This window comes from Bufo gargarizans, chromosome 5, assembly GCF_014858855.1.
Source record: "Bufo gargarizans isolate SCDJY-AF-19 chromosome 5, ASM1485885v1, whole genome shotgun sequence".
Classification (NCBI taxonomy): domain Eukaryota; kingdom Metazoa; phylum Chordata; class Amphibia; order Anura; family Bufonidae; genus Bufo; species Bufo gargarizans.
The window spans coordinates 156,983,432-157,001,970 of record NC_058084.1 but is presented as its reverse complement, the minus strand read 5'-3'; the positions used below and the strand labels follow the sequence as shown (position 1 = coordinate 157,001,970).

The following is an 18,539-nucleotide window of genomic DNA, read 5'->3' as shown; positions in this document are numbered from 1 at the left end:
TTTATCTGTGGACCCAAGGCGCACTTGGGATCGTTCTGGAGGCTGACACTCCTCCGAATGACCCCACCAATGTTTTTGGTGCGCTTGAAAATTGGTGCACCCATAGGAACATCTGTTGGCCACCACCTAGGACTACTGCACATATCCTATCAGGGCTCCCCACTACCCTCCTCCTCGCCAAACATTACCCCCTCCACCCCAACAATATGGCCACCAATACATTGGTGAGCCAGCATATGTGCACCATGGTCCCTCTGCAGCTCAGGCTGCTCCACCACAGTACTTTGGCCCCTCTTCTCAGGGCACTTACCAGCCCTCTCAATCTGATGTTCTCCCGCTCACACCATCACGTTATTACAACTTGTAAATTATGTTTGCTATATATTGTGTTTTTGTTTTATCTTGTCAGATCTGACTATACTTTTTGTTCTGATTATTTTTGAAGTAAAAAAATAATAGAGACCACAAATGGACTTGGAGTTTTATTTTATTAAAAGTAATATACACTGTACTTTTATGTACATAAAGTAGTAAAGATGACTTATTATATTATCATAATGAGGGATTAGTTGATATTTCACACACATTTTTATTTACATTTTATGCATGTGAAAATATGTAAGCTTGCAAGCCACGTCAATGGTCCTCATTGTTTTGTGAGTCCCTAAATAAAAAAACATACAATTATACTAACTAAAAAATTATCATACAATGATACATACAATGTATAGTCAGCATGTAATGAAACAATATTATCTTGCTCTACGTGAAAAGTGCTGTTGCTGAAAAGGAAATGAACCAGCAGAAGACATGAAATAGTCAGAAAATAAATCTCTCACTCAGATTTTCCAAGTTGAGAAGGGTCTCCATGGCCTGCTACAGTAAAGACATCCGCATCTTCATCAGGACTGGCCTCATACATGTGAATGTAGTTATGGAGCACTACACACACTTTTTACACATTATTTACATTTTCAGGGGCCAACTGGATGGGAGAAAGAAAAATATGCCATTTGCTGGCTAAGATCCCAAAGGCACACTCAACAAACCTTCTGGCCCTGCTTATTCTATAGTTGAATGTGTGCCTTTTCTCATTCAATCCTCGCCTGGGAAAATGACGGATCAGGTTTGGCAATAGGGAAAACCCCTCATCGAAGAGGAGCTTGCTGGAAAAGGTCCAGTTGGTTGGACTGAAGCCCGGAAGATGCGAGCATCTGCCGAACTTCCATAGGCCCCGATATCTACAATTATAAACCTGAAGTTTGTGTCAGCCAAGACCAACAAAACAACAAAGAAAAACAGTTTATAATTATAGGTAGAGATGGCCCTGCGGTTCGCCCGGCGAACTTTGCTCGTTCGTGGTTTGCCAAACTGGCGAACATATGGCGATGTCCACCGGCGCCAAATTCTTTTGCATTGTGCCAAACCCATGACACATCCATCAGGTGGGACATGACAGCCAATTGATACGTTTCAGCACATGGAAACCCCCCCCCCCACCCTATAAATAAACCCGATCTGGCCGCCATTTTACATTCAGTCTTTTGCAAGTGTAGGGAGAGTTTGCTGTGTGCAGCAGGGACAGACTGTTAGAGACACCAAACACTAGCTAATAGGGCCACAAAAGTCCTTTTAAGGACTAATATAGATGTGCTATCAATAGTTGTGACATACTGAGGGGTGTGATATACTTATAATATAATTTCTAACATGGAAAGTATATTATAGTATATTTGTATCGTGCAGCAGTTGTGTGCGGTTCTGCTGCGATACCGCAGCTATACAGAAGTAACTAATTGCAACTGGTGTCATATACCAGTTGCCCCCCAAAAAACTGATTGAGGCAGGGGTGTGATATACGTATAATATAATTTCTATATAGTGCATTTGTATTGTGCAGCATTTGTGTGCGGTTCTGCTGAGATACCGCAGCTATACAGAGGGACAAATGCTATTGGAACAACTAATTGCAACTGGTGTGATATACCTGTTGTTGCCTTGAAATAAACTGATTAAGGGGTTTGATATACCAGCTTCCAACAAATACTCATTAAGGTGTTCTATATACCTGCTTCTACAAATACTGCTCTACTATAGGGACTTTTTTACAGACTAATTTTGAAAGTGACAGGCAGAGGAAGAGGCAGGCCATTCCACAGGGGTGGTAGGGGTAGGGCAGGTGCACCAGACTGGAGCCTAAGTGGGAAGTTGGAGAAGGTGCATGCAATTAAGTCAAAGGACACACCAGAGTTGGTTGAGTGGCTCACTCAGCCTTCCGCTTTTGCACCCTCCTCATCCTCTGTATCAGCACCCTCTTCACTCTCTGATGTGTGCACCCCCAAAGACACCACCACCACCATCATAGCCCCTCCACTTGAGTCAGAGGAATTATTTTCCTATCAATTTCTAAGGAACGCTTAGACCGACATGTGTCCGACTACATTGGGTTAACGGCCGATGTGGACGCTTTGAGAAGCGAGGAACCCCTTGACTACTGGGTGTGCAGGCTTGACCTGTGGCCAGAGCTGCAACAATTTGCCAAGGAAGTCTTTATTCGCCCCTCGGCGAATATATTGTCAGAAAGGACGTTCAGCACGGCAGGGGGGATCGTGACCGATAAGCACACTCGCCTAGCTCACGACAGTGTGAACTACCTCAAATTTCTAAAAATGCATGGATCTCGGAGGAATTCATCACCTGTGACGACCATGTTTAATTGAATTTCCTCATGCCAGCCCACATATATCCGCCACCACCCAGAACAAAGAATGGTCCCTGTCTTATGTAAATACAGCGGCTTAAAAGACCTTTTCTGTCCGGTAAATGCCTAATGTTTGGGAGGAGGAGGAATTCAACACCTGTGATGACCACGTGTTATCAAATTTCAATTTATCATTTGGAGTTTTTTTAAGAGGGGTGATTTCGCTAGCCATGTTTTTATTCCATTTTTATAATTTTTGTTCTTTTAAACATATGCATTTGACATGAATTTGTACTGGCCTGTAGTAAAATTTATATCCAATGAACATCTAATATACCTCCAGCCACATAATCACTTGATGTTTTCTGTCCTGTGAATTAATAATTTTTGGGGCCTGTAGTCCACTGGCCTGCAGTAAAATTGATATCCATTGACCGTCTAATATACCTCCGGCCACATAATCACTTTCTATCTTGAACGGTGAATGCATAATTTTTGGGGCCTATAATCTAACTGGCCAACAGTAAAATTGCTATACAATGAACGCCTAATGTACCTCCAGCCACATAATCAATTGATCTTTTCTGTACGGTGAATGAATAATTTTTGGGGCCTGTAGTCCACTGGCCTGCAGTAAAATTGATATCCATTGACCATCTAATATACCTCCAGCCACATAATCACTAAATCCTTTCTGTAAGGTGAATGCCAAATTGTTGGTGCATCGGAGGAATTTAACACCTGTGATGAGCATGTGTTATCGAATGCAACCTTATATCATTTGGGGTTTATTCAAGAGCGGGGATTTCGTTAGCCATGGTTTCAATCAAATTTAATATTTTTAGTTCTTTGAAACATATGTATTTGACATGTATTTGTACTGGGCTGCAGTAATATTGATATCCAATGACCGGCTAATATACCTTCAGCCACATAATCACTTGATGTTTTCTGTCCAGTGAATGCCTAATTTTTGGGGCCTGTACTCCCGTGGACTAAAATAACATTTTTCTAGGCTCCAGCATGGCACATTTTTGAGAGTTTCCCTTTAAGATGCATAAAAATGGCCCCTGATTAAAACACATATTTTTTGTAAGAATTTTTCCCATTGAACCCCCTCTGGTATGTCACTGTCCATGTTGTGGGATGATTTGTGCACTTCTTGTAAGTATTTGGTGGCTGCAAATATGACCTGCCATTAAAGTGAATGGGGCCCGCCGTGAACTTGCGGTTCGCGAACATTTGATCGTATTTGTGCGATTGCGTTCATAAATCGTCCGATGTTTGTCTATCACTAATTATAGAATCAGGACCCTAAGTTTGGTGGCTTCATCACCCATATATGCTTCCCGTCAAGAGCACCAATATAGTTGGGGAATCGTGCCCTCTCCAGGATGCCCTGGGCAATCTGAATCCACTGCTGCCTTGTTGGTTGTGGCAGCACAGCAGCTCGCAAAGCCAATCAAAAGTAGGGATCAACATTCTACAATAATTGTAAAATTTTGCAGAGTGCTCATGTAGGTCTGTATACAGACTTGTAAACTGACCTTTGCAAGCCCTCCACGCAATAATAGGGTGAACCCACATCCTCTTTCTCCGCGGTTCATCCTTAAGCATTTCTCTCCGCTCTCTGAAGCATCGGTACACCAGCCAGTGCTAAAGCACAAGGTCAGGATTAGATATGGGAAAAAAGGACATCCTGCTAAAAGGAACAACTTCAAAACTACTCCACTAACTTTAGATCCACACAAAATGGACCTTCCCCAAACAGAAGAGCATGCTGGTGTTTTTTATATGTGTTTCCAATAAACATGTGACTATAGATGATGGTTGTGTTTTTTTTCACGCACTTTAAAAAAGCATGCCATCCGGATGTCATCTGTGGAGAAAAAACATTAACACGGAATGCAATCGCAGTTAAAACTGACTTATTTTGGTACCAAAATTGTGCGTTTTTAACTGAATGCACCCTGAACACATCCTGAGCCAATATGTCATGCTTGTGTAAAAGGGGCCTTAGTGCTCAAATATATATATATATATATATATATATATATAAAATTTAGTTTTTAATTTTAGTTTTACTGATTAACTCCTAAAAGCCCTTATTATTAATCTTAGTTTCTTCGATCAGCGATGAACGCGGCATAAGAGGGGTACAATGACCGGGAGCGGCACAATCCCCGTTCTCCGTCATTGCGCATGCTTCTTGCAAAGAAACGTGATTTGTGACAAAGTAATTCATCATAAACCAAATTTCTTGGTGAAATTCTTCGAAGCAGCTGAATCAAATCTTTGTAAAATTCGCTCAACACTAATGACAAATGGAATAATACATTTTCCACTGGGTATTACAATGGGGACATGCGCTTTTAGGTGAAAGCGCTGTTTAAAGTAGTTTTCTAGGACCTCTATTCTCTGTATAGGTCATCAGTATCTGATGACACTCGGCACCGCAGTTAATCAGCTGTTTGAAGAGGCCAAGGTCTCTGGTGAGCGTTGTGGCCTTTTCACAGCTAACTAAGTACAGAGCCGTACATTGTACAGTGGCTGGGTTTTGTAGTGTAGCTCAAGCCCATTCTCATGAATAGTACTGAGCTGCAGTTAGGCCATAAGACCGATGAATGTGATGTAACTGACCAATAAATAGGTTGCAGCACTCACAGCAGAGCTGCAGCTTCTTTATACAAATGATCAGACTCCCAATGATCAGATACTGATGACCTATCCTGAGGATAATCAATATACAAATGGGGCAAAACTAAAAGGAATTGTGCAACACGTCACAGTGCAATCTCATGACAAAAGCCATTGAAAAGCATTAAAAAAGTCATTAGCATTTAATGTTTAACATGTTAACAATTTCATTTAGCTTTGCTACATCTGTATGAAAAGCCATTTTTTCTTTTTTTTTCTTTTTGACATAATATTTTAGGCTTAAAGGATATTGTAATATCAAGATAAGTTGTGCTGAACCTAAATCTGAGTTTTGCTGTACTGCTATAGTTGGATCTATTACTGTTGATATGTTAGTACGTGCACATTAGCACAGCTCTGCTATTCAGTTGTGACATCTTATGTTGTTACACTAAATTATTCTAAATATTGTACTTTGTATTTTTTTCTTCAGTTTTGTGTGTATTAGAGATGATTTTTTTCACATGTCGAAAATGACCTGAAGTTACAACAGTACAAAAAAAATATTGTCATCTTTGTGGAATATTTAGATAATCATTTCTCCAACGAGTCCTTAAGGAAATACTATCAACCATGCAGTGTATCAATTTATCTTTAAAATTGAAATCGGCAAACTCCAACCCTTCATCTGTTGATGAAATATGACTCATCTGCAGCAGCCTGTAGGCAAATGATTTTTAAGCAATTTCAGTGTAATCACTATGAACTGAAGTAATTCATACGTGATGGAAAATTTTAAATATTTTTTTCATGATTTGCTTTGTGACTTTGTTGAATACATTTACCATACAATGTTGTATATATTAAAAGCTAATGTAGCAATAAATTACAAATTGCGTATGACACAAATGATACTTTCACAACGAAGATATATCTAAATAATATGAAAGCGGTATCCAGCTTTCAACACATGGGTCTGCAAACCTTATCCTTACAGCAGCTTATATAGACATTCTCATTTAAAATAAAACTAATTGATTCCTTCCATCTTTCAAAGACAGATTTCAGCAAATGTGTTCCATTCACCTTTTTGGAAAAAAATAATAAAAAAATAATACCCCTTTAAGCTTTAAACCCCTTAACTTTTTCCAAAAATCCACCATTTATGTATGCTGGAAGTCACAAGATGGTGTATTGCACAGGCACAGGAGCTGAGCCCACTTCTTACATATAAGAGTACATATAGTGAAATATACTGCAGCAGCCAAGATTGAAAATAACTCTTATCCTGTCCATGTAACCCTGGGACTGTTCAAGTTGTTAGAGAGAGATGAGGTTCCTTCTGTCATCCAATTCTCACATTCACTCCCTCTCCCACACAACATCATTGCAAGATGCTATTGGTTGTCAAGGCGGGAGACTGATGAAAGTGCTGAGGTCTGCCATCTTTGTACTCTTATTGGGCACTGACAGAGGCAAGGCTTAATAGGATGACACTGCATGTAAAATAGATTACAATACAAAAGTATTGCAGTGTATTATGAAAGCAATCAAGTGAGTGCATGGTAAAGTTCCCTAATGGAGCTAAAACAAAAGTAATACAATGTTCAGTTTTTTCAATAGTAGTAAAACATAACACAAACAATATAAATTTGGTAACGTTTTAACAGAAGAGAGCTGGCACATTATTTTTTTCTGCAAAGTGAAACACATAAAAATGAAAACCAAAAAAACAATGTCATAATCAATTTTTTTCTTATTTTGCCCTCAAATATTATATGATACTGTACATTAAATGATACCAATAAAAAAATATGATTTATCCCACAAAATGAAAAGCCCACATCTTCAAGATAGGTCAACAGTAGGGATGAGCGAAGGGAGCTTCGGATCCAAAATCCAAAATCGCTTCGCTCCAAACTTCGTTTGAATCAAAGTTTTCCTAAACTTCAGACCGAATTCCACTTTGAATGCTTTGCTTCGCTCAACACTAAATATGATACATGGTGCTTTTTAACCATATAAACATGCAACTTTGTAACAATACCGACGAACAGTAAGACAGAATTAGAAAATAAATTCTCCAAGGCAGCCTTAAACTTCAAATGTGGACATTTTCTGTAAAGTAGAAAGGAATGGTAATATTGTTCCTGTGAGTAAAAGCCCTTGAAACCAATGTTACATGTCTTATCATATCAGCAAAATCATCACAAGTAAATTTATATTACATAAAGTTTATTTTTATGGACTATTGACTGGTACAAAGAAAACATCTTAAAGAAAAAAAAAAAGAAAAAAAACTTTTAGGAGTGCATTTTAGGGTTCAGCATTAATTGGTGACCAGTGAAATTATTAATTATGCTGTCTTGTATTGACAAAGAGAAATGTTCATTAAAATGACATCTAAGGACACGTTTTCAGTTCATCTCTATGGAAGCCACTTTCAGACACAAAATAACGATGACAGCCTAAAATTATTTAATCAAAAGTACAATCTTTTTTCTCTTAGTGTTTTGCTGTTTTTCTAACCTCTACAACAGTCCTTTTTTTTAATTATTTTTTTTTGTTACAAACAGCAGTCTGCTCGGCCATATAATAAAGAAATGTCATGGTAACTGTTTTCTGTGCAACCACAGATCAAGTGTACTATATTGCATCTTCAAGGACATCATTTTGAAAAAAGTCATCACTCTTTCCTTCTTGTCAGTACAATTTATTTTTTCTTTTCTCCGGTCAGGATAATATTTGTGCGCTCGAAGTTCTCTTTATTATGAAAGACATATATTTTTACTTCAAGGCTCTACTTACAAAGCTATTGTGTATTTTTTTATTTTATTTTTTTATTGTGCATCTACATATGTAACATATGCAGTTGCTTAACAACTGGAAGAATCAAATGGAGAATTTCATATTTTATTTTATTTATTTAAAAACAAAATTCCATAGATATCCACATGGAAGTTGTTGTTTTCATAAGACATGAGCATATATTTCTTTTTCTTGTACTCTTATACTGTTTGATTAATTCTGGCATTGCCAAAGGGTAATACATCGCTGACAAAAAGTGAGAAATCAAAAGTAATGCTAAATTGCCTGTCCTTCTTTGCTCTGCCTGTTGATTGAAGATCTGCAGTGTGACATTTGCTTGACTTTGTATCATGTCTGGATTGTGACAGGGAGCGTAATGCCTCCAAATGAAATATATAGATCAAAGTTATAAACAATATTTAGATGCTAATTTAGTCCAAAGCGTATGTTAAACCTCAAATAGTAAAGAACATTGTGCACATGATGTATTGTTATCAAATAACTCTTGACAAATAAGTTAGAGTGCTCCGTATTCCATTCTGTCTTGTCTTTTAGCTCAGATGCTGTCTCTTAAAAATTTAGCTTTTAGCTTCAATGGTAGTGGCAATAGCTGAAATATTTTATATTAATGTTACTCATGTATAGAAAATGATAATTTGGGGAATATTTTTTATATAATAGTATTAATTGTCATCATTGTTATTGTTTTAACTACTACTACTACTAAGTATTATTATTATTATTATTATTATTATTATTATTATTACTACTACTTTTATTACTACTACTACTACTACTACTTTTACTGTTATTTTTTTATATATAGTAAAATATCGTTAGTGGTAATGATGAATATTAAGAACACTTTCCTGCTTTAGTAATTCTATAGCAATCTCAATAAATGATTAATAAAAGAGAAATCAAAACAGGATTTGGGATTATAACAGCCTCAGAGCATGCATTACATAAAAGTGAACATCTTTCTTATGAAGCCAATTACTTAGAGGTTGTGCAGCCAGTACATATTGATCATCAATCCTCAGGATAGTTCATAAATATCTGATCAGTGGATGGGGAGCGGGCGGCTACCAGCACCATCAACAATTTGCTGTTTGAAGAGATGGTGGCACTTGGGCGCTGGTTCCTCTTCAAGATTACACTGTGCGTTGTCTCAGAAGTCTTGGCAGTGCAGTGTAATTGCAAGTAATTGTTCCATTTACTTGAATGGGTCAAGCACTTGTAATTACACTGTGCTGCTATTCCTGCAAGTGAGATCACATGCAGTGTACAGTAATCTTGAAAAGGAAGCAAAAGGAAGCAGTGCTTGAACAAGAGCCGCCTACTCTACAAACAGTTGATTGACAGAGGTGCCGGGAGTCAGACCCCCACCAATCAGATATTTATGACTTATCCTGAGGCTAGGTCATTAATTTATACTGGCTGCACAACCCCTTTAGCATTATTGATAATGAGCATGCTAACAATATATGTCTCACTACAGATAATACAGCTTCAATCCTTACAAAGAGAAATGGATTTCGGAGGCAAGAACAGTCAGTGTTTTATTTGCCAGTTGTTATTGTGGACAGTGGATCTCCATCACTTAGTAGCACCAACACCCTTACTATCAGGGTTTGTGATTGTGATGCAGATGGGATTGCTCAGACCTGCAATGCTGAAGCCTACACCTTACCCGCGGGTCTAAGTACAGGAGCGCTAATTGCAATATTAGCCTGTGTCTTAACACTGTTGGGTAAGTTTCAGATTTTATCATAAAAATATGTTGTAATTGGTCTACCATTAAATGCTCAATACCTGATTTAATAATAAAAGTAAAGCAGAGATTTAGGCTAAATTCACACTAGCGGCAAGGAACTACGGTAGGCTGTTCCGGTGGGTGAACAGCCTGTCGGATCCGTGCTGCCACCAGTGCATGCGTGCCCCCGGACTACCGATCCGGCCCTATTGACTATAATGGGGCGGGCCGGAGTTCCGGCGGCAGCACGACAAACATGCCGAGAGGTGGTCGGAATAAAACTATGACATGTCTTCTGTTTTATCCACCATTTGTAGTTTATGTGGAGTGGAGTCTGGTGTGATATTCTGCACCTGGAGTTATATAAGCCACTATAACGCTAAGTTTACATGACGGAGCTGGTGCAAGCAGATAAAACCCAGCCCAATGACCACGTGACTTTGAAGGTTATGCCTTGGTTTTATTTTCAAAATCATGTGGCTGTCAGCCCCCACATTTGGCCAAGTTTTGACACCCAAACCTCTTGGACCAGCCTGGCCATGATTTTCTAACTATTGATGGATTTTTAAACATTGCAAGAGAATCAGTATCTGACTCCTGTCTACATTATAATTGGCTTAATCGGTTTGGATCTTACATTGATTTCTGATAAGCATTAGAATTTAGAATGTGACAGTAATTTTCACTCTTGTGGTAGCAGTAAATTGATCAGTCAATGCTCCTGAGGTACTTGTATTTCTTTTTGTGGTTCTTCACATTTTACTTAAAGAGCCTCTGTCTGCATGATCAACCCTTATTAAACCAGGCATGTTGGCTGGTAGAGTTGATCATGCTCAGTTAAACATTGTATTTATTTTTTAAAAAGGGTTAAAAATTGCCAAAATATATTAGTTATTATATTTATGTAAATTACCCATTTGAAGCACCAGGAGGCCGGCCATAGCACTAGGAGCACTACTCATGTAACATATCCTGTGCTGTCTATCCTCCCCCTCCCCTTTGTATGATAGGGCTAGACATTTTTATTTTGTGTTCTGAGTTCTGTGTTCATCTAATCATCTGTGTTCTTGCGGCAGCGCCAAGAGTCTGTGAGTGCTCATCAAATCCACTGTGCAGACACTGTCAACTTGGTGCTTCATGGAGTCAACTTGGCGTGTGTGTAATGGATCTTCTGCTGCTTCCCAAGCTCAAGAAGCGGTATCTGATTCACCTAGCAAGCACCAAGCCACTGAACCTCGGCACTTCTGCAATAATACATCTCCAGATGAGATATGTAGTCTTGTCACTCAAGAGGGAAGGAAGAGTGCAGACAGCACAAAGGGTGTTGTGCTAGCAGTGCTCCTATTGCTCTGGCCAGTCCCCTTGTGCTCCAACTAGGCAATTTACATTCATGTAAAAATGTATATATCTCAGCCATTATCAACCCTTTATAGAAAACAAATATATATATATATATATATATATATATATATATATATATTGTTTTGCTAAAGATGATCAAACCTAACAGGCAATATGTCTGGTTTAGTGGGGTTCGTTAGGCAGACTGGGGCTTTTTAAAGGAGTATTTCAGCATACACAACTTGACCTTTATGGCATCACTGGTAGGCATTAGCATAGCTGGTAAATAAAAAGTAATATTCAACAAATATAGTCAATGGCAATAAGTAATTGCCTACTCATCAATTTTTAACCATTTGTAATATGTATCAATAAATTCTATTATTGTAATCACATTGTGTAATGTGGCTTTCACGGCCTTTGCTGTGTGCGTTGTGACGCTTTTGCCACGCTTGCAGTTGCCCTGGGCAATGTGTTGCTGTTATGGCATGTTGTGGTAGTGTTTCACCTTTTGCTGTGTGTGCCTTGACATGGTTGCCACGCATGCTGTTGCCTGTGGTAATGTGTTACTTGTTGGCTGGTGTGTGCACTTCCCCTTTTAGTGATATCCTCCCTCTGTTCAGTCCTTGAAGGGTTAACTCCCTGACTGGGTGTGGCCACTAGGGTTTTATCCTCTGTGGCTCCCTGACTGGAGTCAGTTGTACTTCAGCTGTCATTGGTGCTGGAGCTCTGCTCCAGTCCAGGGTGTTCTATCTGCCCAGTCCTTGAGGGCCACCTTGTAGGACATCGATGCCATCTGCGATGTCATCTCTCTGTATTCTTCTTGTCCTTTCCCTACCTTATCTCTTGTCTGTTTGGTGAGGGTTTGAGTTGGGGACTTGTTGTTATGTCTAGTTTGTTAATACATGTCTGGTGTGTTGTTTGTGTTGTCCAGCATGTATGCTAGACATTCCCTTGCCTACCTCCGGAATGGGGCTGGTTTCCCAGAGGGGTGAACCATAAGCCTGTATGCAGCCCTGCCTGGGGCTGCCGTGCATCTTGCGGCATGGGGTCCAGACAGTATCTGGTGTGCTGGATACCTGTGTGTGGGTGTTGTTTGTACTGTGTCCTATTTGGTGTGTGGGCTCCTGTACTTATTCACGGGTTCCAGTCTTGGTGGCAGCGGCAGATAAGCGTGTTGTCTGGTGTTCTTACCTGCCGACTGTTTCTGTATTCAGTATTCCACTCTTCCCTGCATCTAGGCCATTTGAGACTTGTTCCTCCGTGTCTGGGAAGAACAGGTAGTCTCTCCCCTGCTCCTATGTGAGGGATTTTCAAGGCCACTCAGGGACAAAGGTATCCAGGGTATGAGTTGTCATACCATCAAGGTCCGCTCATACGGGTAGGAGTTAGGGCGAGGATTAGGGACACAATAGAAGGTGACCTGTTCCCTTATCCTTGTGTTTAGGCCTAGTTGCTACCCTTATATCAATGACATTGTACGGTGGGGGGTTTTCCCCACTCCCCACCGTGACAGTGGCTTACTGGATACATCTTACTGTGACTTATTATAGAGGAATATATTTTCAGTAGTCTCCCACATAATCACTCATCACTTAAGGGCACAAAATGTGATGTTAAACTGTTTATCAAGTCTGAGATGGCAGGTAACAGATGTGCAACGTAGACAGGAGGGAAGAAGAGTACACTTCCACTAGGGAGAGGGAGCAGTGGTGACCCCTAGCACCCCTGACACTGGCACCTGGCTGCCCTGATGCCCCTAGATGGGCTGCTTACCCTTATGCCAATCACGTGCCTTGTCCCTGCCTTACCTGAAATAAGCCCTAGGTAGTGAATAGGGCGGTGGGAGCACTAGTCCTTACCACTGATACCTAAGGTAACAACAGGGAAAGGACAAACAATCCCCGAAGGGAGACAACAACAACAGGAGTGAACCGGAGATCCAACAGCTCCAGTTCCAATGGCTCCACAGCAACAGTTGTCTACCTGAGGTCAGAATAGAATATCTGGAAGGAAGGTCTATATCTGGCAACAAGGGAATCAGAAAGAGAGAATATATAGTAGCTGGGAGTGGCTGACAGAGAACAGTTAAAAGGAAAAGCAACTCATTCCAAAATGGGACACAAAGGATCACAAATCAAATCAAGAAAACATGGACCAGAATCTATTCTCACCATTAGGTCATGGGGTGATTCCTTGAGAAACTGAGTGCTGAGCCACCTGCTGCAAGCTTCTGACCACAGGTACAACAGGGTCAGCGATAGGTCATGACACCCTCATGACACTGTTATGACCAGTTTTAGCTTGATGGTCAAGTACGCTCAGTTCCAGAATTAGAAAATAATCGGAAGGTCATCAGGAAGGTCTACATGGGCTTTTGATGAAGCCAAGTCCATTCTTGCTGCACTGAGGAGGAGCACATAGGAAACAATGGTGAAACTAAAAAAAAAGTTAATATGCATGTGTAGGGTGCAGCATTATTATTGTACCGTTCTGTATATTACCTTGCAGCCTTATTTCATGTTACTCATCCAAATGCCTGAATACCGGTGTACAATATTTCTTCTTGAATTTTATGTTGACTGTGTTTCAATTAGGAGAATAAAAAGCCAGTGGTCTGCACTAGAATCTGGAGCAGCTCTTTTTTTTGCTTAACTGTTATTATAGCATAGCCCATTCAAGTGAGCAGTACTGAGCTGCTATACCAGCCACATGCATATAGACATTGCTGTATTTAGTACTGCAGAGATTTTGCATGGAATAGAGCGCTTGCGGTTTGAATAACCGAATATGTATGATCCTAAGAATTTTTTTCCACTGCTCATGGTATACATAGATGGGAATTTATCACAAGGGTAATATCTGAAGTCAGTTTTGCTTCAGTCTGCATTGGAGTACTTTATGCCACATCTCTCAAATGTCACATGTTTGATTAATGTGTTGTATCCTTAAACCTAAGACTTATGTCTAGAAAATCGACTTCAGTTTTCCTACTCCACCCTCCTAATGCAGTGAGACTGTGCCTTTTTTGCAACTTTTAAAAAAAAGTCTTAAATAAATCTGGAGTGAAACTCATTAACATAGCTAACCAAACCTACTTTTCCACCTACATTACAAAACTGGAGTGAAAAATTGAGAAAGTCGCAAAATTTTTGCATAGGTGAGTGCAAAAAGTTGCAAAAAAACTATTTTGCTTCTTTTTGATGCCAAAAATTTGGACTGAAGCAATGATAAATCAGAAACTCCCCTCACACATAGAGCAGAGAGTAAAAAATAAATCTGTCTTGTCTTGTATATCAATTTAGTTTATTTTTCTGTCTATTTCTTCATTTATAGTTGGGTATATAGCGTCAAAATTTCTGTACACACGGTCCTTTTTCATAATGGGGTTTACCATCTAATTTCCTTGTCTCAGAGGCATAAAGTATACTTCTACTAATTTCATAGCAATTAACCTATCAGTATGTTTATGTAAGGGTTCTAATGATGATATATTAATGTGGTGCCTGTGTTATAGCAATAATAGGTGTGAAAGGATGAAATTATTTCATTCCTGTAGCCCAATCTTGAGGGAGAAGAATGTTGGCAGAAAAGTCAGAGACCCATGCCTAGAGTTCCTCGTTGGAACATTGCAGATTTAATCCATTACTGTCAATGCTGATCTTGCATTTTAGTAAGAGGATTATTAAGGTTATCTCTGTGATACAGAGGTGATTCACTATAATGCAGATTAGTAAGAGGACACTGAATTATTAAGGCATGCATGTATCTTTTCTAATATTTGCAGAATTGCATTCAGATTTTGACTTAAAGGGGTTATTTCATGAATAGTGTAAAAAATGTAAATCAGACATCATATAGTACATGACAACCTCTTTCTAAGCTAGCTAGAACCAGCCCTGTACCTCACATGGATCAAGACATCTACCCAGTCATTGCTCTGTTAGATTTATATCAAGCTGGCAGCTCAAGGGGAGTGTCTTTTCTGCTGCAGCTCAGGGGGCGTGTGCCAAGTTCCACCTATCACAGCTGAGGAGGCAGTTGGAGGATGAAACTGAGCATGTGCGGCCTTCTCAGAGAGCCGGACAAAGAAATAAGGAAAAGAACAAACAGCAGTTGGTGCTATACAGATAAATTTCATTGAATAACTCGGTGGCTATGCAATTTTTTTTATAACATGCAATAACACAAGTATTCATATCCAGGTGCTGGTTTCAAAACTGTAGAATAATTTCTGTGGCACAACCCCTTTAATAAAGCTGTTGGCTAATTTTGATCATGTAAACAGGATACTGTTTTTCACCTTCCAGATGTCAAATGTCCATGTGACAAAACAGTAAAGATATGGTCATCACTAAAATGCATGAACAATACCAAGACACAAAGATATAGATATCAAGCAGCTGTGATGATTCGAGCTCTGTTTAAAGTAATTGGCAAGACATTCACAGAAAATTACCTTATTTTTTTAATTAGAAATGATACTGCCTCTGCTTATTTAGACAGTAGAAAAGCATTTAAATGCCAATTTAAAAGGTCAGAGAAATTTCTTCAAAGCATCTCAGATTATTTTTTTATTTTTTTTGCTAATATGCCTGAAACCACTGTCTCCTCTATTTAATTTAAAAGTGAACCAATGTTTGCATTATTTTCCAAGCAAACATTAAGGCTGATCTAGCATTATTTTACATTTGCAAGGCATCTACTAATATATGGATCATTAGAGGAAAGCCTGGTAGCTACTACATGACAAGTAATTTATTGCTTGTTATACGTGTCAAGGGAGGCTGCAGGAAAAAAAAAATGTGCTTCACCCTGTTATGGAGACAGAGACCGACTTTTAACAGTTTTCCCTATAGGCTTAAACATAGAAAGGAAAATCTTTCAAAGAAGGATACAGCAGATAAGTATTGTAAATTAGGATCATTTATCTCCCAAAGTGTAAAATAAATGTGAAAACACATATTAACCTAAGAAAAAATTCAGCATAGAGGAATCCACCTAGAAGTGATAGCTATCCGAGCAGGCTATTACTATCTTAAATTAAATCTCATTTTCTTATATTTTAAACACTGTGTATCCTGTTAAATATTTAAGGGCAGCAAACAAAAGCAATTATTTTTGCATGGTTCTTGTTACTATTTTGGCCCACCATTTACTTACCATGGCACACGAACATCATTTTCTTCTTGCCTACTGCACTATGAAATGGGCAAATATATCCAGCCTTGCTGCTGGGGGGTCTCCTACAGCTTCAATGTCACCTTGGGCTCGCACAGTTTTACTGCTTCATGGAGCACCCGTCGGCAATTTTGTTCATACACAGGAGCATCATTCTGAAAGGTTTCAGTCTAATCCTATGAGACAGATGAGGGGTAGACAGCATCAAAGCTTAGATAGCTATTTTAAAAATGAGTCTATGTATTTCTTTGAAAGTATCTATTTGAAGCTAACTCATCTTTATTTTTTTATTTTTTTAGTACTCGTTCTTCTTATTGTCACCATGAGAAGAAGAAAAAAGGAGCCTTTAATTTTTGATGAAGAGCGAGATGTTAGAGAAAACATTGTAAGGTACGATGATGAAGGAGGAGGTGAAGAGGACACGGAAGCCTTTGACATAACCACACTGAGGAACCTTAATATTATCCGAGACAACAAAAGCAGAAGGGATGTAACACCAGAGATCCAGTTCTTAAGCAGACCATCACTACGGAGTGCTCCAGACAATTTAATCTTTAGGGAATTTATTTGGGAGAGACTAAAAGAAGCTGATGTGGATCCTTGTGCTCCACCTTATGACTCCTTACAGACATATGCTTTTGAAGGGAATGGCTCAGTTGCCGAGTCTCTCAGTTCTTTAGAGTCAGTCAGCTCAAACTCTGAACATAATTATGACTACCTTAGTGACTGGGGTCCTCGTTTTAAAAGACTTGCTGACATGTATGGCACTATTGAAGATAACTTGTACTCTTAGCACTGGAATACATACATCTAAGGCACTAAACAAACTCAGTATGGACTGCTAAAATGTACATTTGTGCTCATTGTATCCTTAGGGACTTTGATTTCGTATTTTTTTTTCTCTCCTCCTGCTGAAGGCACTACACCGACCTGAAAATGGACAAATTTAACTTTTGTATGAGAAAAAAAAAAAAAATCTTCAATAGTTATAAAATATTTCATTGATATAATGTTAACATAGTCAAGATTTAATTCTGAACCGGTGTGCTAAAGGCTTTGATCAAATCAGTTGAAAATGCAAGAGGATTGATTGATTAGTAGTGCTGAGAGCGAATATTCGAATTGCAAATTTTAATGGTGAATATCCCAATTTGAGAATTAGGTAATATTTTGAATATAGTGCTATATATTCGTATTTGCGAATAGTGTTGAATATTCTAATCGATTTAACCTGAAATAGTGCAAAAAAAAAACAACAAAAAAAAAACAACAAAAAAAAAACAATATCTACCTGCTCCATTTGTTCGCGACGGGCTGTCCACCACATTATTGCTTGAATATCTTGGCTGAAATTCCATGCACGGTGACAAATGAGTCACCACACGAGCCAGCGTGAGGACATCATTTCAGGCCAGTCAAGCAAGATGGCGTGTCCAGCCCATTGCGAGCAAATGGTTCAGGTAAGTTTTTTTTTTACTCTTTTATGTATATTAGATGCCTTGATCATGTATGAACACGGCATCTGCATGGCACATTCATTGCTCACTGTCATTGCACCCACTACTTACAAAGAAATGCGCTTCATGATGAAGTAATTCGCCATGAAGCAGATTTAATTTATTTTTTTATTCGGTGAAGCAGCCAAATCAAATTTTTAAATACTTTGCTCAACTCTAATAACAGACTACAGACAATCCCTATGTAATCTTGCCTGCAATCACACTCCCTTCCAACTGTCTCCAGGTACTTGCTAATGTACTTTTATGAAGGAAGCATGACTGCAGGATCTGACTACAAGGGGTTTGTTTGTAGTCTGCATAATGGAGATGCATAGGTTTATGCAAGATGGTAGGATGTTTTTAATCTATTTTCTAAATTTCTTATTTTAATTCCATTAGAGGCAAAGGTGTACATACCTTTTAATCTGTGTTGACCCTGTACTTTTTTTGTGCAAAGTAAACTGACTGTAGAAAATGACATGTTGCAAAGCGCAATTGTTAGATGTACAATGTTTCTGCTCATTAGGGACATTTGCAGTCGCTATGCACGGGCAACATACATGCGGATTCCGCAGATGGATCTAGACACGTAATACTTGTCTGCATAGCAAAACGC

General features: G+C 38.9%; 1 protein-coding gene across 1 annotated transcript in view; it reads left to right on the top strand.

The window, feature by feature from the left end:
* LOC122938015 (cadherin-7) overlaps positions 1–17,217 on the top strand; it is a 279,605-nt gene extending 262,388 nt beyond the window's left edge. Inside the window, exons 10-11 of the mRNA XM_044293272.1 lie at positions 9,648–9,899; positions 16,724–17,217. Coding sequence (XP_044149207.1) covers positions 9,648–9,899; positions 16,724–17,217 — 746 coding nt within the window. The remainder of the gene's footprint in view (positions 1–9,647; positions 9,900–16,723) is intronic.
* Positions 17,218–18,539: the final 1,322 nt, after the last annotated feature.